Source organism: Polypterus senegalus, chromosome 13 (genome assembly GCF_016835505.1).
Source record: "Polypterus senegalus isolate Bchr_013 chromosome 13, ASM1683550v1, whole genome shotgun sequence".
NCBI lineage: Eukaryota > Metazoa > Chordata > Cladistia > Polypteriformes > Polypteridae > Polypterus > Polypterus senegalus.
The window spans coordinates 75383911-75404209 of record NC_053166.1 but is presented as its reverse complement, the minus strand read 5'-3'; the positions used below and the strand labels follow the sequence as shown (position 1 = coordinate 75404209).

Genomic DNA, 20299 nt, shown 5'->3' with positions numbered 1-20299 from the left:
GTCATTTTTGGGTGTAGTATTTTTATTCACTTACTTTTAGGTTGTACTAGTGGGATAGTTTTATTTTAATCTTGTGTTTTTTGCTGTTTTATTTTCTAATTGTATATTCAGTTTTATGATTATAAGCTTGCAGTTATCTTTCTTGTTTATGTCTTAATTGTTTCCTTTTATATATCATGTTCTGTTCCTGGTATTCCTAATCTGTTGTTAAATCTGATGAATCCTATATTGTAAAGCACTTTTATCAGCTTATAGTTGTTTTAGTTGTACTATACAGGTGCTGGTCATAAAATTAGAATATCATGACAATGTGGATTTATTTCTGTAATTCCAAATGTTTATTTCTTTTAATTTTAATGATTATAACTGACAACTAACGAAAGTCCCAAATTCAGTATCTCAGAAAATTAGAATATCAATTAAGACCAATGCAAAAAAAGGATTTTTAGAAATGTTGTCCAACTGAAAGGTATGAACATGAAACGCATGAGCATGTACAGCACTCAATATTTAGTTGGGGCTCCTTTGGCCTGGATTACTGCAGCAATGCAGCATGGCATGGAGTCGATCAGTCTGTGGCACTGCTCAGGTGTTATGAGAGCCTATGTTGCTTTGATAGTGGCCTTCAGCTCCTCTGAATTGTTGGGTCTGGCGTATTGCATCTTCCTCTTCACAATACCCCATAGATTTTCTATGGGGTTAAGGGTCAGGCAAGTTTGCTGGCCAATCAAGAACAGGAATACCATGGTCCTTAAACCAGGTACTGGTAGCTTTGGCACTGTGTGTAGGTGCCAGGTCCTGTTGTGAAATGAAATCTGCATCTCCATAAAGTTAGTCAGCAGCAGGAAGCATGAAGTGCTCTAAAACTTCCTGGTAGACGGCTGCGTTGACCATGGACCGCAGAAAACACAATGGACCAACACTAGCAGATGGCATGGCACCCAAACCATCACTGACTGTGGAAGCTTTACACTGGACCTCAAGCAACGTGGATTCTGTGCCTCTGCTCTCTTCCTCCAGACTCTAGGACCTTGATTTCCAAAGGAAATGCAAAATTTACTTTCATCAGAGAACATAACTTTGGATCACTCAGCAGCAGTCCAGTCCTTTTTGTCTTTAGCCCAGGCGAGACGGTTGTGACACTGTCTCTCGTTCTAGAGTGGCTTGACACAAGGAATGCGACAGCTGAAACCCATGTTTTGCATACGTCTGTGTGTGGTGGTCCTGGAAGCACTGACTCCAGCTGCAGTCCACTCTTTGTGAATCTCCCCCACAGTTTTGAATGGGTTTTGTTTCACAATCCTCTCCAGGGTGCAGTTATCCCTATTGCTTGTACGCTTTTTATACCACATCTTGTCCTTCGTCTCTCTATTAATGTGCTTGGACACAGAGCTCTGTGAACAGCAATTCTCTTTAGCACTGACCTTTTGTGTCTTGCCCTCCTTGTGCAAGGTGTCAATGGTCGTCTTTTGGACAACTGTCAAGTCAGCAGTCTTCCCCATGATTGTGTAGCCTACAGAACTAGACTGAGAGACCATTTAAAGGCTTTTGCAGGTGTTTTGAGTTAATTAGCTGTTTAGAGTGTGGCACCAGGTGTCTTCAATATTGAACCTTTTCACAATATTCTAATTTTCCGAGATACTGAATTTGGGTCTTTCATTAGTTGTCAGTTAAAATTGTCATCAAAATTAAGAGAAATAAACATTTGAAATACATCAGACTGTGTGTAATGAATGAATCTAATATACAAGTTTCACTTTTTGAATGGAATTACTGAAATAAATCAACTTTGTCATGATATTCTAATTTTATGACCAGCACCTGTATAATTAAATATGGCTCGATTAATTTTCCTTGCATTTGTAACTCCCAAATACTAAACTGTTCTAATAAAGTGTTCCAGTTTAGTATGATGTGCTAATGAGTTAAATGGGGAAAAAAAAAACTTTTTTATTACTAATTCATTTTAATTAAAATAACATATAATGTAAATATTGTAAAGTCTATTGCATTGTAACTAAGCTAGGCCTTATTATTGAATTGGACAGCTAACATAGTTGGCAGTATCTAGGTGGCATGTAAGGAGTATTTTTGCATGTAATGAAACTAAAAGTTTGAACCACAGAGCCACATTAAAGGTAATATTTAAAAGCAGATATTAATCTGTTTGACGCTAGTATTAGTAACTAATGTTAAACCTTTTTTTTTTCATTTTAATTGCACCTACTGTATATATCATTATTCCTTAAGATTATTATGACATTACATGGTTCATGGATTTTTTATAGATAAAAGTAAGTAAGATTTTTTTTAAATCTGGATTTTAACTTGTTGAATATCACCTTTTCTCAGATCAGGTAAACAAGTGTATTTGCTTCCATTTTAATGCTTGCTTCCTTTAACACTCTCTTCCTTTATTTTCTCCTTTTTTCTCTCTCCCATGTGATTGTTTTTCTGCATAGCCACTTGATGCCATGCAGTCGTCATCCTTTGGGACAGATGGACAATTAATAACTCGCCTACAATCTCAGGCTCCTGCGACAACAGCTGTTGAACCAACAAATGTTGCTTGTGTGTCGGGTTCTAGCATGATGACTGTTCCACCACCTTTACAACATTTCCAAGGCATTGTATCTCCACAAGCTGTTGTGCCCTCTTCTGCTACAGTGCCAGCTATTGCTTCTTTGACGGGGGCAGAGTCTAGTGATACGCCAATTGCAAGTGCTATTTTGTTAATCGGACAAGACATTCAGGCAGCACAACAGAAAACTGTTAAAATAATGCCTCAGACAAATGTCTCCCAGCAGCTTCAAGTGACATCAGTACACCAGGTACCACCACAGCACATAAAGCAACATTCTATCTTGCAACAGCAGCATTTACAAGCTAATATTGCAGATACACAAGTGCAGCAACAAACTCTAATAGCAAATGTTGAAAAGCATGCTGTATTAATTCAGCAGGCAGATAAGCATGCTTTATTAGAACAGAAACAAGAGCAGCAGATTTCAATGAAACCACATTATTCTTTAGAGCAACCCATCTTTGTACCTCAACATATAGTTGAGGAGCCTCAGCAACATGAACAGCAGGTGAAAGGGCAGAAGCAAGAAAATGAACAAACGGTACTACAACAGCAACAACTTTTCCTTTTGCAGAAGCAACACTTGGATCAACAAACGTTACTTCAGCAGCAGCAGACATTGAGCCATCAGGCATTACTGCAGCAGCATCAAACATTGGATCAACAGAGGTTACTGCACCTGCAGCACATTCAACAGATGGAAAAGCAAGCAGCAGTAAAAATTCAGCAAATTGAACCCAAGTCATTATTACAACCATTGGATAAACTGAAGCTGCTACAACAGCAGCCAGTGGGCCAGCAGGTAGTGCTCCCACCCCCAGTGGATCAACAGGTAGTGCTACATCAGCAGGCTCAACAACATGTGGAGCAGCAGGCATTGTTAAAGAAGCAACATCTGGAGAAACAAGTACTGCTGCAACAGCAGCAGATGGAGCAGCAGACATTGCTGCTGCAGCAGCAGATGGAACAGCAGGCATTACTACAGCAACCACGGACTGAGCTACAGCAAAAGATAGAAGCGCAGGTATTGCTGGAGCAGCAGCAAGCCTTGCTAAAGCAGCAGCAACAAATAGAGCAGCAGGCACTCTTGCAGAAGCAGATGGAGCAGCAAGCACTGCTGCAGATGCAACAGATGGAGCAGCAGGCATTTCTGCAACAACAGAAACAGCAGAATGTGGAGCAGCAGGCGTTGCTGCAGCAGCAGCAGCAGCAGCAAATGGAGCAGCAGGCGTTGCTGCAGCAGCAAATGGAGCAGCAGGCGTTGTTGCAGCAGCAGCAAGTAGATCAGCAGACATTGTTGGAGCAGCAGGGGTTGTTGCAGCAGCAGCAGCAGCAGATGGAGCAGCAAGCATTGCTACAACAGCAGCAGCAGCAGATGGAGCAGCAAGCATTGCTACAACAGCAGCAGCAGCAGATGGAGCAGCAGGCATTGCTACAACAGCAGCAGCAGCAGATGGAGCAGCAGACATTGCTGCAGCAGCAGAAGGAGCAGCAGGCATTGCTGCAGCAACAGCAGCAGCAGAAGGAGCAGCAGGCATTGCTGCAGCAACAGCAGCAGCAGCAGATGGAGCAGCAGGCATTGCTGCAGCAACGGCAGCAGGTGGATCAGCAGGCTTTGCAAATGCAACAACAACTAACACAGACAACATTATTAGAGCAGCAGACTTTGCAACAGCAGCAGATGGATCAGCAGGTATTGATGCAGTTGCAGCAAATGGAACAGAATTTGCTTCACCATCAACAGACTGAAAATCAGGTTTTACCTAAGGAGCAACAGGAGTTACTGCAACGAGAGGAGGTGCAGCAGCAGGTGGTGTTACAGCCAAAACAGATGGATAAGCACACATTCATTCAACAAAAAATTGAACAGCAAACCTATCTACAGTTTGATCAGCAGGTTTTGTTGCAAAAGCAGAAGGAGCAACATGCATCGCTGCAGCAGCCACAGCAAGTATTTTTGGAAAAGCCAAGTGTTCTGCCCCAGTCAACCTTGCCTTTACAAGGAGCTACATCAGTTCTAGAGCCACAAGCACAGGTATCTATCCAGCAGACGTGGGCACAGAAACACATACAACAGCATACCTGCTTACCTCAGCAAATGGAACAAAGCTCAGTCATTTCACAACAAAATATCCAGAGTAGTGAAATTCTGTCAGAACTACAGAAGCAGGCTTTAGTTCAGAAACAAGCTGAATGTCAGTCTTCTTCACAGGGAGGATCCACTTTGATAGATTCCAGTACAGAAGCAGCTTTGCAAGATCCCCCTAAACTGAAGACCGTTTCAGTCCAACCACAAACTGACCTAGCTTTCCAGCAACAACATACTGTTGCCCAGCAAGTTGTCCACAGTATACCTGATTCACAGCATATAACGCAACAGAAACCTACTCAGCTGCCCTACCAAAGGTTAGTTCAGTTTTCCTTTCAGGATCAGCAAAGTAGCTTGACCCAGTCTGCTCAACAGCTTACCCAGCAGGTTTATATGCCACCACAACAAACTCTGTTTATTCCTCAGCAGGTAGTCTCAGTGTCACAGGCTGCCCCTGTAATCCAGTCTTCTGCATCCCTACAAAATGTTCCCCTCCCGACGCAGCAACAACAGGTGATAGTGACACCTCAGCAGCTTCTTGTCCAGCCACAGTTGCAAGCACAGGAGACAATAAAAACATCTAAAACACCAATTCCAATACAGCACCAGGTTCAACAGCAGGTTCCATTTAATCAGTCTGTTCCATCACTACAAGAGAATGAACAACTGACGTTATCAAGACAACTGCTGCAGCAGACTGGCCAAGTTAATCAACAGCAGGAAATAAAACAACAAATAAATACCTCACATGTCCAAGGTTCTTTAATTCAACCTGACATCACCACTCAAGAAATTCAACAACACATTCCACACGCAGTAATTCTAAAGCCAGTTCAGTCTCTGCAGCTGGGTCAACCTGTGCAGCTGGTACAACAAAAGTCACAATTTCAGCACCAAACCCATATAACCCCTCAACCCCTAAGCACTCCTTCACATCTAGATATACTTACCCCTCAGCAGCAGGGCCATATAGCAACACAACATGTTTCCCAGAAACAGCTGGAAGTTCTTCAAAAGGACAAACATGTGGAGTATAAATCACTATTATCAGAGACTCAACAGCACAGTCATGCCCATATACATCAGTCAAAAACTGAGGTTTCACCACTCTCAGCAGAGTCAATGCAGCAACATCCTGTTTTACAGGGTGTGATTCCACACCAGGTTACATTACAGGCTGAAGAATTCAGTGAGGACCAGCAGCATGATCTGTTACAGAAGGTACCAGTGCAGGATCATCTACTTAAGCAACAGTCAGGAATTGCACAGTTCCATGACCAGGCATCTCCACAACAAATTACACAAACACTCTTAGACCAGGTGACTTCAACAACTACCCCCTCACAACAGCTGCTCATTCAACAAAATCACACACTTAGTTTGAAATCCCAGCTATATGTTTCTGACCAGCAACCAGCTGTCCTTTCCAAGACATCTGTTATTTCATTGGAGAGATTCTCTGACAACAGTGGTATTAATTCTCAACCAAAGCAAGGATTTCCAATATTGCAGAGCACTGAAACAGTACCAGGATTGCCTACAAGCCCTTCACATTCTTTTTGTTACCAAATTCCTGATGTACTGCCAACGTCTGGAAAGCCCATAAGTACTACTTCTGTTCCAGCGCCTGATAATTATGCATTACCATTTCCATCGGTGGTGGATCCTCCAAACATGCCAGTGGACCCTCGATTACAGCAATCCGCTGTTCCTGTCCCTGATGTTAACAGTGGCCTTCCACAATTAGAAGATAACCATAAAGCCCAGACTCAGGTATAACACTGCATAAGTTCATAATCTTAAATTGCTTTTGTATGGCTTATTTGAAATTGTGTATCTTAATTTTGAGGTTTATTGCAAAGAAAGTTATGATTTAATGTTAGCCTTCCTTCCTTGTCAGGTCTTCCTATTATGCATTTACTAGATTACATATGTGTCAAGGTATGTTGTAACTTTTTATCATCTGTCTACTTTCTGAATCCACATGCGACAAAGTGCATCTCTAGACAGAATGCATCTAATCTTACATGATAATTACAGGTTTTATTTCAAAATTTGCATAATTTTTAAATAGTGTTTTTATTTTAATAAAATACTGCCCCTTTAAATTCAGAATACATCCCCCTGGTGGATTTGTCATTTGTAACTTTAGAGCAATGGGCTGAATCAGTTCATATTGGTTAGCCATTCCTTGTTGATAGGTTTTTATTGATTGTAGATGGCAGTGCTACTTTTCTTCCATTCAAACTGCCAAAACATCGAGGGAGTGAGAATTATGATAGTTTTGCAAAGATTATCTAATCTTATGTAATATCTAAGATCTTATTTAATAATCTAAAATATTATAATTGTTTCAAACTTTGGACATTTTTTATTAAAAATAATAAAAAGCTTAATGGCCTAGTTACACCTGCCCAGTGTTACGATCCATGGCAAATATATCATTAAATTAAAAACACATATTGTGAACAAGATGCTGCTAATCTCCTGCTCTTCCCCCTCCCTAACGCAATACTGCCAGTATCTCAGATCACCAATTCTCACTGTTGCACTCTCTATCTCTCTCTCTCTCTCCAGTGTACACCAAGAGCAATGCCACAACTCTTCCTTGCAGCTGGTATTTATCCCCTCTATTAAAGTCTTCGCCTGTCTCCTTAAATATTCTTCAGGCTTGTGGTCATTGTCCCTTAGGCAGTTAACCTCTTCTATCTGATATACACCACATGATACTATTTTACGATGAATGTGCAGTATCCATGCAACCCTTCCCACTATAAGCGTTCTACCCAGCACCAAGAACAGTGTTATCCCCCTGTAGTTGCCACAATCTAAGCGATCACCCTTCCCTTTCCGGATAGAGACGACAAGTCCTGTTTTCCAGTCAGATGATGCCCATCTTCAAAGTGGAAGCAAAGATTGCTTCCAATGCCAGGAGGACAGCCTAACCACCAGCCTGGAGAAGTTCACCCCGGATACCACCGATCCCTGCAGCCTTCCCTACCTTCATCTGGTTCACCACCTGTGCAGTCTCGGTGTGATTGGGTGGTTCATGGCTAATTGGGGGATTAGCCTAAAGAACCATGGACCCAAAGATGACCAGAAATGCCCTAGCTGGAAAGATCAGCTTTAAACGGCTGCTCAAAGGAGGCAGCCCAACAAGTCATTATTATAAAACTCAGATTACTACACTCTCTGGGTACCTTGTCTGTTGCCTCAGTGTATGAATGCCTTAACCACGGTTAGTGATGTCTCAGTGAGTTTTATTCACAGCCTCACTCAGGGGTTGATGGCTGTCCTCTAGTCATGGGTGACTTCAATGCAACCACTGGTACTGACTGGGTTGGCTATGAGGATTGTGTCGGTGACTGTGGTGAAAGTGGCTCCATGTTCCTTGACTTTGCAAAAGGTCAGGGGCTGTGGATCGCTTGATCCTGGTTCCAGCAACCTGAGCCACGCTGTTGGACTTGGTACTCTAATACTGGTGGTGCGGTGAAGGAGATCGTTCACATCCTTGTGGGCAGATGCTGGAGGCTCTTGCAAAGCTGCAGGGTCTACCGATGTACCCAGTTTTTGTGAATTCTGACCACAGACTTGTTGTTGCTACTCTGAAGATCCAGATTAGGTCCATTAGGCTACCACCTACTAGGAAAATGAGGCTGGACCTGGCCAAACTCCAAGATCAGGTTGTTTCTGATGAGTTTGCATGAGAAACTTATGGACTTGGGTGGACTACTGATCCTAATGTAATGTGGGAGACCTTAGGTGATAAGACCCTGGAGGTTGCTGAAGGTTGTGTTGGTGTTACCAGTGTTCCCAGAAGTAGGCGTTTCATCTTGCAGGGCACTCTGGATATCATCGAGAGGAGCTGCAGTGCATGGCTTGATGGCAACTTCGGTCTGTACTGGGAATTGAGAAGGATGACTGCGAAGGCTCTGAGGACAGATAAGGAGGCATTTGTTAGAGGAATCTGTGAGCAAGTGATGCACCATCTATGGTCTAGTGACTCACATCCTGCTTACAGAGGAATCAAAACAAGCACATCTGAACCTGTTCCTTGGAGAGTCACGGTCAACTTCTGACTTAAAACATTAATGTGTATTTATTTATTTATTGTTTTCCCCCCACCAATCACCTTCTGTGTATACACAGTGCTTAATGTATTTTAAACTACTAATGACAACTTCTTTTAATATGAACATTTTGAAGAGCACTTCTCAATATGAGCATTCGAATATATTGTCAGTTTATCTCAAAGTAGCCCTTATGTGTTACATTTTCTTTTTCTAACCTGTACCCTGTCAACTGCTAAGCTTTTGCCAGTTGGAATGCAAGCAGCGCTATAGATCTTTGGCAGTCTGCCACCTATAATCAGGGACAAGTGATCAACAGCAAAGGATTAACTATGAGGAATAAATATAGCTTTTTGGTCTTTCTCATGATTAACAAGTGACAAAACCATCATTAAAAACAGCCATTTTGAAATAAATATTGCTGGTATTAAAAGAGCCATTTGGAACTGTACAGTTCAGAAGAGTCATTGTTCAATATAAATTCTTTTAAAAACAAGGCGATTTTGAAATATACAGTAATCAAAAATGTTTAACAGTATTGAAACAATAAGATGACATTGTATTTCATAATGATTTATTTAACAACATAAATGGCTGTCCTTTACTTAATTTTGACAAAATAGATTCCATATTTATGTGCATATACAATAAAATTAACAAAGTAATATGTTTGACTAATATTTCATTTAATGTTTAAGGAACTAAATGCAATTAACTTACTAGATCTTGAACAGATTTTCAGGACTTACTTCTTTGTTCTGGCTATATGATATAGAAATGTATTAGAAAAAAGTTCTAAACTTCAAATACTGTGTCACTATTTGTATCAAGCTGAAGATTCTTGCAACCTGAGAATTTTTCTTTAAATAATGATTTTCAGATGGTTTTTAAAAAGATCTTTGTCCCCTGGACAAAGGAAACTAAAGTAGTTTGAAAAATGCATATTTCAAAATCCTTGCAGTCTTTCAGGTTTACTCATAAATTCCACTGGTAAAAATAACCAGTCTCTCTTCTCCACCTTTCTGTTGGAATACCATTTATTTTTGGATGTTTCAACTTCAGTGTACACAGTATATAGCTTTTAGTGAATATCTTTTTAACACATATAACAAATGTTGAAAGAATACATGCCTAAACTTGAAAAAAGATGTTCAGTCATGATCCCAGTTTAAGCTGTCAGAACTTCAGTAGTTTTACAAAGAAGAATAGGGAAAATTTGCCATTTCCACATGTACAAGTTGACAGGGGCCTATCCTCATAGACTCAAGACTGCATTTGCTAAAAACCTGCATCTACTGTGATTCAGTATTGTATAAAAATAAAATGCAAAAGCATTCAAGGCAGTGAAACGTTTTATTTGCACTTTATATAAAAATAATTATGTTTACAGATCACAATATCGCCAGAGACCTAGTATTGTGTATGGTTGATGTTGTCCTTGCATGTCTAAAGGCGATTAACAGAAACTGATGTCATTAAGGGCATCGATCCTCTAAAAGATTTGCTTTAGTACCTTAATAATAAGATTCAAAGCTATGTTGCAACGAATAGAAGCCATATTACCCTATGGGGTGCCAACCATCCCGTTCCTCCACAGCTATGTCAAACAGGAGTTAGGGAAGCCAACAAAAACACAACCCTAGACCTGGTGCGCTGTGGTAAGGCAAGTCTGTTGTCAAAAAAATAATTGAAAGCAGAGGCAGTAAATAAGAGATGCAAAGAAGGAGAGTATAAGGACAGCAGCAACTTTGTATATTTAGGGGTTTGATGGGAAAGTGTGAACTGGTGAATGTGCTGAAACAAGAAAAGTAAAAGTATACTGTGTTCAGTTTATGAGATGTAAAGGTACATGTGGAAGATTGCTTAGTATGAACAGTGGAAGGTACAGGTTTTTCTGGGAGGTGAGCATTTATGGTAGTACTGAGGTTGGTGTGTTTCTGTCAAAAAATTGGTAGACAAAGCAATGGAGAGTGAAGAAGGTGAGTGAGCATGTTGTTGTTTTTAAGGTCGTTGACAGTCAACAGCATATGCAACACAGATTGGCAAAATCAATTAAGAAAAACATGAGTTTTTGGACAGACTGATGACACTGATGATGTTGATGATGATGGTGTTGATATTAATGGGTTGCAATTTGAATCGGCATTTTGGAGCTAGTACTGATGATTATGTGGAAGACCACAGAGGATTTAGCTTTGGTGGTAGAAATGTTTATGCAGAGAACTCTGGAATTTGGTGATGCTATGGAAATAGTAGCATGCACCACCATGTTTAAAGGGGAGGAATACTAATTGACAACGTGAATCTAATGGTGTAAGGAAAACGATGGACAATTTGTGGATGACTTGTTGTTCATCAAGGCACTGTGAAAAATATAAAGGTGTTATTGAGTGGTGTAAAATGCTAATGTAGTAAGTGTAAATTTAGATGTTGTCAATGGAGTTCTCCTACTTAAGTGACATATTAATGTGCAGATGGGAAGGGGTGAGCATAGAAATAGTTTAGGGTGGCTAGAAAAAATGCAAAAAGTTTTTCCCCATTCCAACTTCTAAAGAAGCCTGTCTAGCATTGAAGGGGAAAAGTATGTAAAAGTTGTGTGTGAAGTACCATGCTGTTTAGGCACAGGCAATTAGGGTGGAATATTAACACAAGAATTACCAAAGCCTACGGAAAAATTCATAAATCCAGCCCACCTTAAATCTCTGTCAGTGTCTTTTGTCTTGTAAATGTGTCGATCAAGACAAGCAGTGTACTATTCCATCCCCCCACTGCCGCAGAATGGGCACAACGTTCTCCCAGTTCCAGCCTTGATTGATTATCTGGGAGTGAAGTGCTAGAGTTTTAGAATGGAAATAGATTATTATTTGGAACACATGCATCTCATGTGTGTTACATTTCTACAATAATCTGTGTAAACACATCATTAAAACAAACGATTTTCATTTTTTAGTAATAAATGACAAGCTGTAGATGTAAACTATATAATGTGTAAAGCCTGAAGTCCAAAGTTCAAATAAACACTTTAGCAAAAGGTTTAACAATGATACAACAGCACGTGGCGCAGTGGTAAGAATTGCTGACTTGTAATCAAGAGTCACCGGTTCGATCCTGACTGCCTCGTATATTTACTGTTTTGAGAAGTGAGCTGCTGTTATTGTTAAAATTACACAATAAAAACATACATTAGATTTGTGTCTGTAACAGCTAGTGTAAATTTATAGGACTTGTAAATGTTAGCTTTTTTTTCACTTTTATTCTCTCAGTCATGATCACAATACATACTACCCACCCCCTATCCCTCCCAAGGGATCTGATGCCGTTAGTTTTTATTTGTACTGTAGATTATCTTTCTCCCCTCCTAATCTGACCCTAAGTAACAGTGCCAGCATACATTCAGAACCGATCTGACGCTGTTCGTTTTCAAATAATATTGCATTAGTGCGATGATGTTTTTTGATTGGTACTATTCAGGTCATAAAATGATTTCTTCAAAATGTCACATATATTTGACTCTTTCTTTTTTTCTCCAGTGCTGGGTTGATATCTTGCGCCAGAAGGCGTGAGCTTATTCAGTGCGAGCAGGAGCACGCAGGTGGCTGGTTGCTTGTGCTATAACAAGCTTGACCTGGCAGCGATCAACGCGCATGTACTGTGCAAGGCATGTATGGGGTCCACTGAGCAAGAAGAGTGTTCATGGCTCACCTTGCATAGGAGCTTTCTTTCCTCTGCATGTCCTGGAGTACAATAGAAACACCACCATCCACCAACATGTGAAGACTGGGAAAGATCGTAAAAAAAAAAAAAAAATACCACACGGTCACTAATTACAACCGCAAGATGTTGAATGATATGGATAATGTTACATCAATGCCAGCTCACTACTCAAAACAGTAAATACACGAGGGAGTCATGATCGAACCGGGGACTCTTGATTACAAGTCAGCAATTCTCACAGCTATGCCATGGAAGCTTTTGCATAATCCTTGAACCTTTTGTGAAAGTGTTTATTTGATCTTTGGACTTCAAGCTTCACATATTATATAGTTTGTGTATATTTTGTCATTTATTACTAAAATATGAAAAATGTGTCTGTTTTAACAATGTGTTTACACAGATTATTGTAGAAACAGAACACACATGAGATACATGTGTTCCAAGTAACAATCTATTTCCATTCTAAAACTCCAGAACTTCACTCCCAGATAGTCAATCAAGGCTGGAGCTGGGAGAAAGTTGTGCCCGTTCTGCGGCGATGGGGGGATGGAATAGTAGGCTGCTTGCTGCTTGTCTTGATCGGCACATTTACATGACAAAAGACGCTGACAGAGAGTTGCGAAGGGATTTAAGGTGGGCCGGATTTACAAGTTTTTTCGTAGGTTTTGGTAATTCTAGTGTTAAGCCAAGCTGGGAATCACAGAAATGAGAATGGTACAGATTGATGGATGGAGTGTCATAGAGTGAGAAGGATGAATGCTGAGTTAAGTCTAACATAAGACGTTGTGTTGAGATGTAAGGCATTGGACTGAAGAAAATAGGACAGTGATGGTTTGGGTATTTGCATTAAAAAGCAGAAGATGGTTGCATGCAAAGGTGGTCCAAGGTGATGGGAGGTGGGACTGAAGCCCAGAGGGAGGTCGAAGATGATATGAAAAGAATAGTTTTCTATTATTTATTAGTAGGGCATTGTATTGGCACTGATGTACCTATTCGATTCTGATTCACAATGCCCCAATTTTATTTGATATCGATGTTATCTTGATTAAATTAGTGTGCACTGATATACTGTATATTTATATGAAGCAGAGGCTTTTTTTAGAAATTACTTAACAATGCATCGAGAACATTAATATAATGTGTCAAACACTTTATTTTGAAGAGTGTCTAATAGTGATTTCAAAACGTATGTATGAGCATGGAATGACACTTGAGAACGTCTGTATTTGGAAAATGTAGAACAAAATATCATTGCTCTTTAAAAAAATAAATAAATAAATAATTCACAGCATCGTACTCATTCGCCATAATTATAACATGTATCGCCACAACAGAGTCCACACACATTATGGGGGTCTACTTGTTTTAATACAATGCTATGGAATTTACTTTATAAAACATCTATATCCTATTGTGAATAATATTATAAAATAATCAATTATTGCTTCTTAAATAATAGTTATTCAATAACCTAACCTATTCGTGTTAGAAAGCTCCATGTAGACATGCTTCAACAAAACTGTTGTCCATTTAAAATAATCATGAATAAATCGAAATTAAGCATTCAGTGGAAAGACCTGCGTCTTTCTATAATTCTACAAGTTATACATCTTCAGGTGCACAAGTGTAGCAGTCACATTAATCAGTCTTGAAAATGTGTCCTCACAGTTCCTCCTCAGACAAAAAGGAAGTGTTTTAAAATGAGGATTTAGTGCTGATGCTTGTTGATAGCAGCACTGGATGAATGAAACATAAAAGAAAAAGAACAGGCCATTGTGGCTGACTAGTCCACTGATATGATCTGTGCAGTAAAGATTATGGAGATCTTCACACCAGCTGCTTTGTGCATACACTCAACTATATCGTCTCAGGCTGCTCTGAAAATTCCAATAATTGCCTACTTGCTTGGCTGGGTGAGGCGTGTTGCAAACTTTTTCCACCCTAGCAGTACTGTTTGCCACATGGTTAAAGAGAAGCAGTGTTTTATTGGAATTGCCAACACAAAAGTGCTAGAAAGGTTTTTGGAACAACAGCTAGCCAACCATCTCGGCAGGTCTGCGTACTGTGTAGGCAGCAAGATTGCTTCAAGTGTGGCTAGCTTGCAGCATGCTTGTCTACAATACATCAGTTACACTTTCCCCATTATTTCTAATGTAGTGACATGTGATTTGTCATGTACAAATCTGCTGCCCTGGATGTTCAGATGTCATAAGTTAGGGCTAGTCCCCTCAAAGCTGAGAGACATAGCGATGCTTTGCATAAGATCTTCATAAAGCCTAAATACAATAACTTCACTCACTTGCTTTCTCGTTGGTATAGTATACCGCAGTTCATAAACCTGTATTATGTGGTAAAAGCCCTCATTTTCAGCATGAGTGTAGGTTATCATATCTACGTATGAAAACTGCTATACCAGAAGAACCTCGGTTCACGAACGTCTCGGTACACGTACAAATCGGTTTACGACCAAAAAGTTCGCCAAACTTTTGCCTCAGTCCACGACCACACACTCGGCATAAGAACAAGCCAGTTTCCCTTTCGGTTTGAACAAGCCAGTTTCCCTTTCGGTTTGTACATGTTCAGTCTCTCCCTGTGCATTTCCAGTGCAGAGAGAGAGAGACGCACACAGGCACAGGTGAGAGAGAGGCCTCTCGCACACACACCACACTCTCGCGAGAGAGGCACACATACATACACACACACACACACAGGCGTGCGCTAGAGAGAGGCACACACACACACACACACAGGCGCACGCTAGAGAGAGAGATACACACAGGTGCTCCAGGCTCACGAAACAGAGACACACTTATTCACGAAAGAGAGCGAGCGAGAGAGGGAGGGCTGGACGCATAAGGTAGAAAAGACTTGTTTTTGTTTTCAGTTCTGTTTACAGCGATCGGTTCATAGCATGCATTGTGGCAATGTTACTTTTCTTGGTGGTTTATTAAATTATGGATTTTTCAAATGTTCATTTTTTTCCCAGTGCTTAAAAAAAAAAAAAAACATGTTTTTAGCGAGCGGTTCCTAGCACTATAGCTCGAACTATTGCAGTGTTAGTTTTCTCTGTTGTTCAAGGTTTTCTCAGTGTTATTCAATGTTTTTACATTTAGTTTACTATTACGCTGTGCATTCTATGGTATAATTAACTATATTTGTGCTTAAAAACTAAAAAAAAAAATATATACTCAGCAAAAAAAGAAACGTCCCTTTTTCAGGACTGTGTATTTCAACAATAATGTTTTAAAAATCCAAATAACTTTACAGATCTTCATTGTAAAGGGTTTAAACAACGTTTTCCATGCATTTTCAATTAACCATAATCAATTAATTAACATGCACCTGTGGAATGGTCGTTAAGACCTTAACAGCTTACAGAAAGTAGGCATTTAAGGTCACAGTTCTAAAAACGCAGGACACTAAAGAGACTTGTCTACCGACTGTGAAAAACACCCAAAGAAAGATGCCCAGGGTCCCTGCTCATCTGCGTGAACGTGCATTAGGCATGCTGCAGGGAGGTATGAGGACTGCTGATGTGGCTAGGGCAATAAATTGCCATGTCCGCACTGTGAGAGGCCTAAGACAGCGCTACAGGGAGACAGGAAGGACAGATGATCATCCTCGCAGTGGAAGAGCCCGGATCTCAATCCCATTGAGCACGTCTGGGACCTGTTGGATCGCAGGGTGAGGGCTAGGGCCATTCCCCCCAGAAATGTCCAGGAACTTGCAGGTGCCTTGGTGGAAGAGTGGGGTAACATCTCACAACAAGAACTGACAAATCTGGTCCAGTCCATGAGGAGGAGATGCACTGCAGTACTTCAAGCAGCTGGTGGCCACACCAGATACTGACTGGTACTTTTGATTTTGAGCCTCCCTTCATTCAGGGACACATTGTGAAACATTTTTAGTTTATGTCTTATGGTGTTGACTCTTTTAGTGTTCATACAAATATTTACACATTAAGTTTACTAAAAGTAAAAACAGTTGAAAGTCAGAGGACGTTTCTTTTTTTGCTGAGTATATTTACATACATATCTGGAATGTATTAATTGTATTTACATACAATCCTATGGTGGAAATTGCTTCTTCACGACCAAAACGGTTTATGACCAGAGTTTTGGAACGAATTATGGTCGTGAACCGAGGTTCCACTGTACATTGCTATTTTTTTTTTTTTTTGCATGAGGCTGTCAACCAAGACATCAGGATAAATAATTTCTTAAAAGTTTTATGTTACAACAATACTTAACTTCTGAGCTGCACATCCTACATAAGGCTTTGCATGATAGTAACATGCTTTTTCTATAGAAAGTCTCAAAGGTACATTAGCAATGTCTACTGGTTTGGATGCTAAAAACAAGGTAATGGAAATCTGCATCATAATTGAGCAGGATAGAGATTCACAAGAACGATCATGAGACTTGAACAATTGGTATAGAATCATTTAAACAAAAAATAACGATTAGTCAGAAAAGTGATATTTTTACCCAGCCCTAGGTATTCGTGCTACTCTATTATTGGAGCACTAATTTAGATTTCTGTTAATTCTGGCCCATCATTTGACAATATACTATTACTGGCCATTCTCAACATCCTCCAGTATTTCAACAAAAGGTATTATTAATTAGTTCAAGTTTGTCAGACATTATGAAAACTTTGCCTTATGATGTTTCTCTGTCATTTTGACTACAGTATATGAACTTTTTTTTTTTAGCAGTCTGTTTAGGGTAATTGAAATTTGTGTCTTAAGTGCTAGCATTTTAAGGATGCTTATACATGTCATTTGATGTCTCCGTTTTTGGATGCCACTTTGTGTTTAGTTATTCCTGATAACCCTGCTTCTGTAGAAATCACTAATTCATTGCTTGCCAGTGAATTGGCATTAGTCAGTTGGAAGACCAACATTGCTACCCTCACTCTTGAGATGTTGAATTCAAATATTTTGTGGTTCAAAACTATGTATAGCATTTTTACGTAACCATATACCTATACACACATGTATGTTTGTTTCCATCATGGTATTCTGTTTTTGTTTACATCAGCCTTTGTTAAGTTTATTTTAAAATAAATTATACACAACATTTTTTTAACCTGTACCTTTCTGGGGTAGCCACTCCCAGAGGAAAACGTTTTAAAGCTTTAAATAGTGATTTGTGTCAAAAGTACCCCATCCCATTTGACAGACAAAGGATAAGCTCTGGTCCCCTATGATTTTAAGTTGAATTAAGTGGGTTGGCGAATGTTATGTCACATCAAAGTATATGGGCAAATAAGCACTCCTAATACCAGCATAATGAAAGACTTGTTTTCTCTTTCACACAGCAAAATGCTTTACATATTTTGTTTGATAGAAGGCTTTTAACTTACATTATTTTACTGTATGTTCTTTGTTCTAAAATCAACCATTCGGTTGAAGGCACATTTTCTGCTACTGGTAAGAGTACCATTTTTGTTCTCCAGGCACTCAGTGTTATAGATGTTGCTAAAAATATCTAACACTCCTAAAAATGTTAGAATGCCATGCATTTTTGTAGACATGCCACATCATGGTATAGTTTAATTCATTTCATATTTTTATTAAGATTTTAATCAACATGTTTATCATAAAATAGCTATATTTTATAAGACCGTTAAGGGTCCTGATGACCGCAGTGTATAAATTACAATGCTCTGTAACAATCTATTTAAAATCTACTTTATGGTTAATTATTAATTATATTATTCAGATTTGATGTCATTGCATATTCTGAAATTATAATATTAGTGTTCTCTTTCAGAAATTACATTTTGAAGTCATTTTTAAGGCATGCTCATTTGTTGAACAGAAGATAATTTTTTATACGACTTTATTGTTTAGTTCACAATTCATTAAGTAATCTTAAAACAAGGTGTCATGTAAAGTGTAGTAAAAAAAGTATACAGTAGGTCTTATGGGTACAATCAATTGAAAATATTGTATCACTTGTTACAATAAATATATCAAGATTTGAGATTGTAAAATTTGTTTACAAAATTGTTGTTACAAGTATATGAGATATCAAATATTAAATAATTTATTGTTTACTTGAATGCATTTTTTTTTCTTATTCTAGAGCTTGCAAGAAATTCTTTGTGTTCAGCAACAGCACTTCCTGCCAAAGCAAGACTCTCTTCCTGGGTAAATTCCTTTACCAAGTAGTATTTGCTGCCGTCATTATAACTTATAAGCTGACATTTTCATTAAACTGAATGGAAACTATAATATTTGAGCTGTAATGAAACCTTTAAGTACAAGTGACATACTTTGTTTCATTCACCTGTCAACTTTTTCAGTATTCTCCCATTCGTAATCAGTTTACATAATCCTTCATAGACATTTTTTTTTAAATCCTGAATGCTTTTTTAGACTCTTGGACAAGAATCAGCGATCAGAGTATTTATGCAGATCAGAACAATAGATGCCTTTCAAAGGTAAAAAAAATGAAAAGATAGTCTATTTGAGAATCTTGTAAAGCTGGTTTCTGCTATCAAAGCTTAAGATGTATGTTAGTGAAATGCATTTTTGATTTAATGTCCAGGAAAGGAGCAACAGTTACATTCTTTGTTTTGAGGCAAATACAAAAAATACACTGTTGTGTCTATTATAAAGTTAATATAATAATAATAATAATAATACATTTTATTTATTTAGCGCCTTTCCCATGCTCAAGGCACTTCACAGAGTTTAAGAAAGAACAGCAGGGTATACAGTATACCCTGTGGGGTACAACAAGATTGCCAAAATCAGAGGACCTTAGTGGGCGGACAGGCACATAGTGATAGACAAGGTCACTGATGTAGTTTGGTGCAAGGTCGTTTTAAGGATTTGTAGGTTATTAGTAGAATTTTATATTCAATTCTGTAAGACACTGGGAGCCAGTGAAGGCGAAGCAGGATGGGTATTATGTGCTCGCTGCTGCTGGTTCATGTAAGGACTATTGCAGCCGAGTTTTGAATAAGCTGGAGCTGGGATATAAGATTAGAAGGGGCACCTGGCAGTAGGGAATTACAATAATCCATGCGGGATGTGGTAAAAGCATGGACAAGTTTCTTAACGTTAGAAAAGGAGAGGAAGGAGCGAACACGTGATATGTTACAGAGGTGAAAGTAAGAATGTTTCTTAATGTGATTTATGTGGGCGGAATAAGAATGGGATGAATCAAAAATGACACCAAGATTCTTTGCAGTAGAAGCAGGTCTGATGAGATCATCACCAAGATTGACTTGGAAGGAGCTCATTTAATTAAGTTGCACTTTAGTCCCAATTTGCAGGAGTTCAATTTTGTTGCAATTTAAATTTAAAGCGTTCTGCTCCATCCAGGTTTTAATTTCACTGAGGCAAGCTGTGAGCTGAGAAAGCTCTGAAGTTTCACTTTTAACATTGAAATAGAGTTGAGTATCGTCTGCATATAAAATAACATGATAACCCAGTCCAAAGCTACTGTACGAATAATATGGCCAAGGGGGAAGCATATAAATGCAGAAAAGCAGAGGACAGAGCCCTGTGGAACTCCTTGTATGACTGGTGCTGTGCTGGACCTGCTGTTGCCAAACTCTTGCCTATCAGTCAGATAGGATTTGAACCACTGGAGGGCAGTGCCAGAGATACCCAGCATGTTCTCCATTCTGGGCAGTAGAATGTCATGTCTGACAGTGTCAAATGCTGCACTGAGGTCTAACAGAATTAATATGCTGGTTTGTCCAGAGTCTGCTGCCATAAGCAAATCATTGGTGACCCGTAGCAGAGCAGTTTCACAGCTGTACTGTGCTCTGAAACCAGACTGAAAGGGTTCCATCAAATTATTAGAAGTTAAGTAGTTGGTG

At 39.2% G+C, this 20299-nt stretch overlaps 1 protein-coding gene across 1 annotated transcript in view; it reads left to right on the top strand.

Annotated features, from left to right (window-relative positions):
- Positions 1 to 20299, top strand: part of si:dkey-151g10.3 (serine/threonine-protein kinase WNK3) — a 321517-nt gene that overhangs the window by 160789 nt on the left and 140429 nt on the right. Inside the window, exons 12-13 of the mRNA XM_039776345.1 lie at positions 2463 to 6446; positions 18550 to 18614. Coding sequence (XP_039632279.1) covers positions 2463 to 6446; positions 18550 to 18614 — 4049 coding nt within the window. The remainder of the gene's footprint in view (positions 1 to 2462; positions 6447 to 18549; positions 18615 to 20299) is intronic.